This window comes from Cebus imitator, unplaced genomic scaffold (genome assembly GCF_001604975.1).
Source record: "Cebus imitator isolate Cc_AM_T3 unplaced genomic scaffold, Cebus_imitator-1.0 Scaffold98, whole genome shotgun sequence".
NCBI classification, from domain to species: Eukaryota; Metazoa; Chordata; class Mammalia; order Primates; family Cebidae; genus Cebus; species Cebus imitator.
The window spans coordinates 2,072,425-2,082,795 of record NW_016107413.1 but is presented as its reverse complement, the minus strand read 5'-3'; the positions used below and the strand labels follow the sequence as shown (position 1 = coordinate 2,082,795).

The following is a 10,371-nucleotide window of genomic DNA, read 5'->3' as shown; positions in this document are numbered from 1 at the left end:
AGTAGAGACGGGGTTTCACCATGTTGACCAGGATGGTCTCGATCTCTTGACCTCGTGATCCACCCGCCTCGGCCTCCCAAAGTGCTGGGATTACAGGCGTGAGCCACCGCGCCCGGCCGAGATGTCCTTATTCTTAGAAGATACACACCAAAATATGTAGAAATAGCACCTGCAACTCACTTTAAAGTGGTTCAGAAAGATAAAGAACAGCAAATTGTTAACTGGTGATCTAATGAATGGTATATGGTGTGAACTGTATTACTTTTTAATGTGCCTATGGCTTTTCAAATTTCTCAAAATGATGGAAAAAGACTGAATGAAAGCATATTTTTCTTTTTTTTTTTCTGATATGGAGTTTCACTCTTGTTGCCCAAGCTGGAGTGCAATGGCCCGATCTTGGCTCACCACAACGGCTGCCTCCCAGGTTCAAGCTGTTCTCCTGCCTCAGCCTCCTGAGTAGCTGGGATTACAGGCATGCACCACCATACCTGGCTAACGTTGTATTTTTTAGTAGAGATGGAGTTTCTTCATGTTAGTGAGGCTGGTCTCCAACTCCTGATCTCAGGTGATCTGCCTGCCTAAGCCTCCCAAAGTGCTGGGATTATAGGCGTGAGCCACCGCGCCCGGCCAAAAGCATGTTTTTCTAATAAAAACTGACTTCGTATATTTGAAAGTCTGAGTAAGACAATAACTGTTACAAATCCCAACACCATGTTCAATGAGTTTTAGTTACCATTTTTTCTTTTCTAATGAAATCAGGATGTTTTCATCCTAAAAGGATGATGCTAAACAGTAAGTGTAATTCTTTTTTTTTTCAGATGGTACAAACAGGAATTTCTTAATTATATAATGAGTGGTTTTACCAGATAATCAAGACATTCTGGTTTACCTTAAGAACTTACTAAGCCTTGCTTCCTTTTTACTTCAGTCTCCTTTATTTTATAATTATCCAATTTATTTATCATCTAAGTATTATCATTACTGCTCCAGTCAACTATTAAAATATTACTTGGGTGGAGAAGGCAGACTGAGTATACTTGGATTATATACAGATTTTATAGATATCACACATTTTTCAAGTTATAGGGTAAAGTAGACATGACATCTGTCATTTTTGCCTTGTTTGTTTTTTTGAGACAGAGTCTCACTCTGTCGCCCAGACTAGAGTACCAAGGCACAATCCTAGCTCACTGCAACCACCAGCTCCTGGGTTCAAGCGATACTCGTGCCTCAGCCTCCCAAGGTGCACACCACCACACCTAGCTATTTTTTATATTTTTAGTAGAGATGGGTTTTCACCATGTTGGCAAAGCTGCTCTCTATGTCCTGACCTCAGGTGATCCACCTGCCTTGGCCTCCCAAATTGCTGGGATTACAGGGGTGAGCCACCACCAGGCCTGGCCCATTTTAACCATTTTTAAGCGTGAAATTCAGTGGCATTAATTATAAACTATCTAGTTCTACATATTTTATATCACCCCAAAGAGAAATTTTCTAACTGGTAAGAAAATCTCCCCCAGCCCAACACCACTGATAACCTCCAATCAATTTTTTTCTTTATGCCTTTGCATATTCTAGATTACTTAACGTTAAATATTTGTTCTTTTATGTCTGGCTTATTTAGTATAATGTTTTCAAGGTTCATCCATGTTGTCACATGTATCATAATTTCATTCCTTTGTATCAGTGAATAATACTCTATTTGTATGTACAGAACACCTTTTGTTTATTCACTCATCTGTTGATGGGCAGTTAGGGTGCCTCTACCTTTTTGGTTATCATGAACAATGCTGCAGTGACACAGAAATATATTTGAGTCCTTGTTTTCCATTCTTTCAGGCATATATCTAGGAGTAGAAATGCTGGATCATATGTAATTCTATTTTTAGATTTTTGAAGAACCACTGTTTTCCACAGTGGCTGCACCACTTTACATTCCCACCTGCAATGTACCAGAGTTCCAATTTTTCTACATTCTTACCAACTCATTATCTTCTGTTTTGATAGTTATCCTAGCGGGTGTGGTTTCTCACTGAGGTTTTAATTTGCAATTCCCTAATAACTAATGATATTGATCATCTTTTCATGTGCTTGTTGGCTACTTATATACTCAAGTCCTTTGACCTATTTTATTTACAGACAGGGTCTTGCTTTTTCACCCAGCCTAGAGTGCAGTGGCATCATCATGACTAACTGTAACCTTGAACTCCTGGGTTCAAGTGATCCTCCCGTCTTACCCCTCTTAGCTAGGATTACAAGTGTCATGCCAGACTATTTAAAAAAAAAAAAAAAAAACTTTTCTGTGGAGGCAGGGTCTCACTATGTAGCCAGGCTGGTCTCAAATTCCTGGCTTCAAGTGAGCCTCCCGCTATTCCTTCCAAAGCACTGGGATTACAGGAGTGAGCCATCATTCCTTGCCTTTTTTTTTTTTGCGATACAGTCTTGCTCTATTACTGAGGCTGGTGTGATACTGGCTCACTGTAACCTCTCCCACCCAGACTCAAGCGACCCTCTGGACTCAGTCTCCTCAGTAGACGGTGCTACAGGTGTGCGCCACCATACCTGGCTAATTTTTAATATTTTTGTAGAGATGAAGTCTCACCATGTTGCCCAGGCAGGTCTCAAATTCCTGGGCTCCAATGATGGCCTCCCAAAGTGCTGGGATTACAAGCACGAGCCACTGTACCAAACCCTGACCATTTTTAATTGGGTTGTTGGCCTTTTTATTGTTGAATTATAGGAGTTCTTTATTCTTCTGATAGTAAACCCTTATCTATGACTTGCTAATATTTTCTCCCATTCTGTTGCTTTTCACTTTCTTAATGATGTCGTTTAATACACAAAAGTTTTCTATTTTGATGAAGTTTAACTTAGCCATTAATTCTTGTTGTTCATACTTTTGTCATATCTGACTCCACTGCCTAATCCAAGATCATGAAGAGTTACCCCTATGTTTTCTTCTATGATATTTATGATTTTAGCTCTTATATTTAGGTCACTGATGCATTTTAATTGATTATTATTATATTTGAGATGGACTCTCACTTTGTTGCCCAGGTTGGAGTACAGTGGTGAGATCTTGGCTCACTGCAACCTCTGCCTCCCGAGTTCATGAAATTCTCATGCCTCTGCCTCCTGAGTAATTGGGACTACAGGGGTGTACCACCATGGCTGGCTAATTTTTTGTATTTTTAGTAGAGATGGTGTTTTGCAATGTTGGCCAGGCTGGTCTAGAACTCCTGTCCTCAAGTGATCCACCCACCTCGGCCTCCCAAAGTACTGGGAGTATAGGCTTGAGTTACCATGTCCAGCTATTTACATTTTTTATATGGCATGAAGTTGCGGTCCAATTTCCTACTTTTGCAATGTGAACTTCCAGTTATACCAGCACTATCTATTGAACAGACTATTCTTTCTCCATTAGATGAACTTGACAGCCTTGTCAAAAATCTACTGGCTGTACATGTATGGGTTTATTTCTGAAAACTCAATTCTATTCCATTGGTCTATTATGTTTATCCTTATGCTAGAGTAACACAATGCTTTTGATTACTTAGCTTTGTGGTATGCTTTGAAATTGAGTAACATCCATCTCTCAACTTGATTCTTCTTTATTCAAGACTGCCTTGACTATTTGAGGACCCTTGCAATTCATACAGATTTGAGGACTGTCTGTTCCACTTTCACAAAAAAGGCTATTGGGATTATATTGAATCTGTACATCATTTTGCTAGTCGTGACGTCTTAAAAACACTATTTCTATCACTGAACATGGAGATGTCTTTCCAGTTATTAGGTCTTATTTTTCAGCAGTGTTTTGTAGTTTTCAGTGTACAAGTCTTGAACTTCTTTTGTAAAATTTATTCCTGGGTATTTTATTCTTAGATGCTATTTTAATGGACTTCTTAATCTCTTCCTTGGATTATTCTTTGCTGGTGTATACACAACTGATTTTTGTGTGTTGAGCTTATACTTTGAAACTTTGCCGAATTAATTTATTAGCTCTAGCTTTCTTGTGGATTCTTTGGGATTTTCTATGTATATGTCATTTTCCAAAAACTAAGGTCTTAATTATTGGTGAAAGTAGGCATCTTAATTTTGTACTGTAGGACAGTTTTCAGTCTTTTACCATTCAATGATTAGTTGTGGGTTTTTGGTAAACACCCTTTATCATGCTGAGAAGTTCGCTTGAATTCCTAGTTTTCAGAGTTTTTAAAATCATTAAAGGGTGTTGTATTTTGTCACATGCCTCTTCTGCATCAGTTAGGATGATCGCATGTTTTTCCCCCCTTGTCATTCTATTAATGTGATTCTAATACATTTTTAACAAATAATGAAGACTTTAGTTTTTGGTAAATTTCACAGCAATTTTTATGTAACTCCTAGTGTATTTGGCTGAGAGGATCAAATCTATCTTTGGCTTGATAATATAAAAGAAGCAATATACACAGTTACGTAAAAAAGATTTACCAAGTTTGGACATGGTTGTTGAAATTTTCTTGTGCTAAAATTTGTTTGTTTAATATTCCCTGATAACAAAGAATTAAGAAATGTATTTTTTCTTCACTAATGCTGTAACATTTCACCATATTAGATTATCATGCTTAATTTGTTATAATCTCTCCCTTGTCCATTTATCCTTTTTTGTTTCTTTTTTTTTTTCTTTTTTTTTTTTTTTGAGACGGAGTTTCGCTCTTGTTACCCAGGCTGGAGTGCAATGGCGCGATCTCGGCTCACTGCAACCTCCGCCTCCTGGGTTCAGGCAATTCTCCTGCCTCAGCCTCCTGAGTAGCTGGGATTACAGGCACGTGCCACCATGCCCAGCTAATTTTTTGTATTTTTAGTAGAGATGGGGTTTCACTGTGTTGACCAGGATGGTCTCGATCTCTTGACCTCGTGATCCACCCGCCTCGACCTCCCAAAGTGCTGGGATTACAGGCTTGAGCTACCGCGCCCGGCCCCTTTTTTGTTTCTTGAGATAGAGTCTCACTCTGTCACCCAGGCTGGAATACAGTGGCGTGATCTTTGCTCACTACAACCTCCGCCTCCTGAGTTCAAGCAACTCTCAGCCTCCTGAGTAGCTGGGATCACAGGTGCCCACCACCACACCTGGCTAATTTTCTTGTTTTTAGTAGAGACAGGATTTCACCATCCTGGGCAGGCTGGTCATGAACACCTGACCTTGTGATCTACCCACCTCAGCCTCCCAAAGTGCTGGGATTACAGGCGTGGGCCACGGCGCCTGGCCCATTCATCCTTCTATGGCATCATGTCACCTCTTCTCCTCTAAAATCCATAGTAGCTCAAATCCAAATATACTTGTATGGACAGACTTCTTTTTTATTAAATATAAATACTATTCTCATTTTTTACTATATACGGAGTTCTCTGTTTGGGTCAAGATGAGCTACTTAGGTCAGACACGGTGGCTCATGCTTGTAATCCCAGCACTTTGGGAGGCCAAGGTGGGTGGATCACTTGAGGCCAAGAGTTCAAGACCAGTTTGGTCAACGTGGTGAAACCCTGTCTCTGCTAAAAATACAAATAAGTTAGCTGGGTGTGGTGCCGCACGCCTATAATCCCAACTACCTGGGAGGCTGAGGCAGGAGAACCACTTAAACCCAGGAGGTGGAGGCTATAGTGAGCCAAGATTGTACCACTCTAGCTTGGGAGACAGAGCAAGACTCAGTCTTAACAAAAAAAAAGAAAAAAAAAAGAAAAAAAAAGACGACAAGCATGGTGGCCTATAATCCCCGCACTTTGGGAGGCTGAGGCAGGCGGATCACGAGCTCAGCAGTTCGAGTCCAGCCTGACCAACATGGTGAAACCCTGTCTCTACCACAATACAAAAATTAGCCGGGTGTGGTAATGCATGCCTGTTATCTCAGCTACTTGGGAGGCTGAGGCAGGAGAATCATTTGAACCCGGGAGGCAGAGGGTGCAGTTAGCCAAGATTATGCCACTGCACTCCAGCCTGGGGGATAGAGCAAGATTTTATCTAAAAAAAAAAAAAAGAAAAGAAAAAAAGGATGAGCCACTTATGGACTATTGAGAATAACTTTTACCTTGTTCCCTTTGCAAATAATAATCTTATCCACCCAGGATGTTTTTTCTGTTCTCTCCCATACCAATGTTTCTCTTTCTACCTTCAGAAGGTATACAACTGATTAGCCCTTTACTAAATTTATCCTTGATAGTGTACTTCCTAACTAGTTTAAACTATTTTTTTTCCTGTATAATTTGTCTTCACATCTGATTGCTGATTTTCTTTATGATAGCTTCCCTATTTCTTTTGTATTCTTAAGACAATGGGAGTAGAAATGGACTTTTTAAGTAGATCAACTGAAACTCCATCCATTATCACAGAGATGTAAGGATTGATATAAGGATGTAAGCTCAATTTCTGCCTCTAGTGCTTACAATAGAAATTCAATAGACTTTGTTCATTTAAATAACTATAAATAAGATTTCCAAGCAAACCTTTTTTTCAACTTCCAAAGGAAGTCTCACATCTCTTCTTAGAAAAAGCTGAGGTGTTTCCCTTTGGGGGTCCAGATTAGTCAATTCAGCAAGTATTTCTGGCCAGTCACGAACATGTTGCAAGGGTTTATGATATGGTTTGAGTTGAAGGCCTGAAAAACATCTTTCCTTTATAAATGATAATGTAAAAATAAGTCAATTATATCAATGGATAGAAACTTTGTATTCAACTATCTGCACTTTTGTATTGAATATTTACAAATTAAATTTAAATTTAAAATTAATATTAATATTTTAATCAATATTACCACCCAATTTGTGGGTAACTGCTTATTATCAAATGTACATGAAATTTATCAAATGTTCATGAAATCCTTAATTCCATTATAGATTATTTATGACATATACAGAATTCTGTGTTAAAAACATACTAGTAAGCCATTAAATAACCAATCACATCAATCAAATTTTTTATGTATGTGTAATACTTTGAGGAACAAAAATATAGTGTCATTAGGTTGATTTTAAATAAAAAAGTTGATTTTAAATAGAAAATTAATGTAAAAAGAACATTTGTATTATTTCAAAATGAGCACAAAAAATAAAGGCAAGTTGTATGAGCACACCATTTAATGGCATTCAAATCAAATGCCATTTGCCAGAGAGGAGAAGTTTTGTTTTTTAATTATTAAAAAAAATGCTCTGAATGAAGTAGGGAAAGGGATGGGCAGGGACTTACCTGTTTCAGCAGTTTGAACACTAATAATTTATATAAAAGAGAAAAACATTGTATTATTTCAAAATTTAAAAATCAAGAATAAACAGAAGTTATATTTTTTACCAACCCACTCCCAAAAAGGAATAATGAGGTTTAGTATAATAAAAACTTTCTTACTGAGGTTTTCTGAACAAATCCATATAGTGAAATATTGCTGTGTTTCTTGAGAGAGACGCATTCCTTCCATTATCTGCTGCACTGTTGTATTATTTCCATGCTTCAATTCAACAGAACGATAGGATCCATCCATTCTGTATATTCGAACTTTTTCATACTACAAGAAATGATAATTTAGGCAACCTGCTTAAAAACTATACATCACAATCTAACAAGATACTTTCCTTCAACTTCATGTGCTTTATTATAAATTTCTAACATGAAAAATTTCAGAAACACTGTTGCAAGTGTGAATCTCTTGGGTTTAAAAACATTTTACTTCCATTATTTGTATTTTCTGAAATACTTTCTTCTGGATGTTCTATAGTCAATTAGGTTTGGGAAATTAAGGAATATGACTTAAAAAAATAATGAATGTCAAATTCTTTTGACAAGATGTTTTAGCGCCTTTAATGTACAATGTAAATTTCATATGAGAGATACAAACTTGGTTACTGAACCTAGTGTTAGTCAAGTACTTCATGAGTCTAGTGGGTCACAAATAATACAACAAAAATGTGTACCACCAGTAACTTGTCCTAAGAGGAATTTGTGATGGAAAACTTTGCAGGTAAAAGCTATCGATGAACTTTGAGCCAGTTTCCTTCCCCCAGTTTAGAAAATTCCAGAGAGTAGTAGCATTCTCAATGGATTTTTATTGTGATAGGAAGCAACTGATGTCCCCAAATAACTTCCAGGCCAGTTCATTTTGGATAAAAGGACTTCATCCTTCTTACTTTATTCATTCACAATATAAAAATTGTGTCAGGAATAAAAATGTGTTAAAACTCCATAGTTAGAAAATAAATTGCAAAGTATAACATAAGGGTTCCTGTACTGCTTATCTATTTCCTTGATTCTGTTTACCTATTTCCTTGACTCTGTCTTATGCTCTTGGAGTTAAGTGTTTTTGACAAAATGCATGAATGTGTGGTATGTGTGTACTATTACTTAAAGGCAGAGACTGTATAATCCTTACAATTTTCATCATTTTGTCATGTTAAATTCAGAGATATTCAACAAATAGTTATTGTACAGCTGATGGTTAATGCCTGGACAGGCTTAGATAAATGGGTTATATCTGTTAATATAAACTTTTTATACTTTGTTTGTATAAACCTTTTTATTTCAAACAGTTTTTAAATTAATGATAGCCAGGAGTGGTGGCACATGTCTGTAGTGTCAGCTACTCAAGAGGCTGAGGTGGGAGGATCACCTGAGCCTAGGAGGTTGAGGCTACAATGCATCATGATTTAGTGTCAGCTACTCAAGAGGCTGAGGTGGGAGGATCACCTGAGCCTAGGAGGTTGAGGCTACAATGCATCATGATTGTCTGTGAATAGCCACTGTACTCCTGCCTGGGCAACATAGACTGTGTCTCATAAAAACAAAAATAATTAAATTAATGATAATTTTTATCATCATCATAACTTTAAGGCATAACTGTTTCTTCTCATTGTTAATTCTTCTGTATTTAAATGTCACTACTAATTATAAACTTTATGCAATTATTATTTTAATAGCAATGTGTGCCAGCATTAGATTTATGAGTTTATTTCTAGGTATAATTAGATGGAAAGGCCAGGCTGAATTAGCAGAATAAAAAAGCTTGGAAACATCTATTTTACTTTTATGAGGAGGAAAATGAGTCTGTTATATATAAACTAACTTGCTGAGACTAAACTAATGAATGATATGCAATGCTTTTATAGAAAAATATAAAATGTTGCTTAAAAGGCCTAAGTAGAGGGATATGCGTCAATGAATAGATTAAAATTATGTGTAATCCACATATCAAGTATAGAAATTACATGAAAATTTTAAGTGTTCTGAAAGTTTTATTTATTTTTGCAAGTTTTATTTTGTTATGCAAGAATAAATATCCAAATGTTAAGGATAATAACAAATGTAATACCTATACAGTCTACAATGAGGTTTTCATTTTATTATTATTATTTTTTGAGATGGAGTCTTGCTGTGTCGCCAGGCTGGAGTGCAGAGGCACAGTCTCAGCTCACTGCAACCTCTGCCTCCAGGGTTCAAGTGATTCTCTTGCCTAAGCTGGGACTACAGGCACGCTCCACCACACTCAGCTAATTTTTGTATTTTTACTAGAGACAAGGTTTCACCTTGTTGGTCAGGATGGTCTTGATCTACTGACCTGATGATCTACCTGTCTTGGCCTCCCAAAGTGCTGGCATTACAGGCGTCAGCCACCATGCCTGGCCTATGGTGAGGTTTTCTAGCAGTAAGAAAGGCATCTATTCATTTCTCTTTCCACTATTGCCACAGATCTTCAAAATTAAATCTTGTTAATTTAAATACTATGCTTCGCTCTAACTATGAAGATAATTCTTACTGGTTTGTTAATGGCTTCCTTCAATAATTTTGCAGCTTCTTCCCAGTTATTTTGTTTGTTTTCTTCACAAATATTTAATGGAGATCTTCCTTGTTGGTCTGTTATATGCTAGAATGCGGGTGGGGAAGGGGATGAGAAAAGGCATTACATATTATGTTATTCAAAGGGAAAATGTCATCCAATTAATCAAAGTTTCATAAAAAAAGAGTCTTGTCAAGTACTAAGTAAATATTAACCACACTTATTTCAGATTATATTTACATAAACAAGAGTTGCCAAGATAAAAGACTCAAAACACTAATCAATATGATTACTATTTTCTTAAAAGTTCTGATATAGACATAACAAAGGTTTTGTTACTACTATTTTCCCCTTTATGATGTACTTTTTATGAATATCCTTTATGAAATTCTGGAAAATCTTTTTCCTTCTTCAAGATGTTTTTGGAGAAATACAATATAAAATGAAAAGAGATTAAATTCTACATACATTCTGAAGACAGACTGTAGTGATGGTTGTACAATAATGTAAATGTAGTTAATGCCACTGAACTGTACACCTAAAAATGGTTAATGTAAGTTTTATATGAGGTGTATTT

At 36.8% G+C, this 10,371-nt stretch overlaps 1 protein-coding gene across 10 annotated transcripts in view; it reads right to left on the bottom strand.

The window, feature by feature from the left end:
- KRIT1 (KRIT1 ankyrin repeat containing) overlaps positions 1-10,371 on the bottom strand; it is a 41,224-nt gene that overhangs the window by 15,826 nt on the left and 15,027 nt on the right. For all 10 annotated transcript variants that reach the window (XR_001827546.2, XM_037741305.1, XM_037741306.1 and 7 more), the window contains 3 exons: positions 9,774-9,881; positions 7,376-7,532; positions 6,481-6,632 (listed from right to left, as the gene is read on the bottom strand). Coding sequence is in view for 9 of the 10 variants with exons in the window: in XM_037741305.1 (XP_037597233.1) it covers positions 6,481-6,632; positions 7,376-7,532; positions 9,774-9,881 (417 nt within the window). In the remaining variant the exon portion in view is untranslated. The remainder of the gene's footprint in view (positions 1-6,480; positions 6,633-7,375; positions 7,533-9,773; positions 9,882-10,371) is intronic.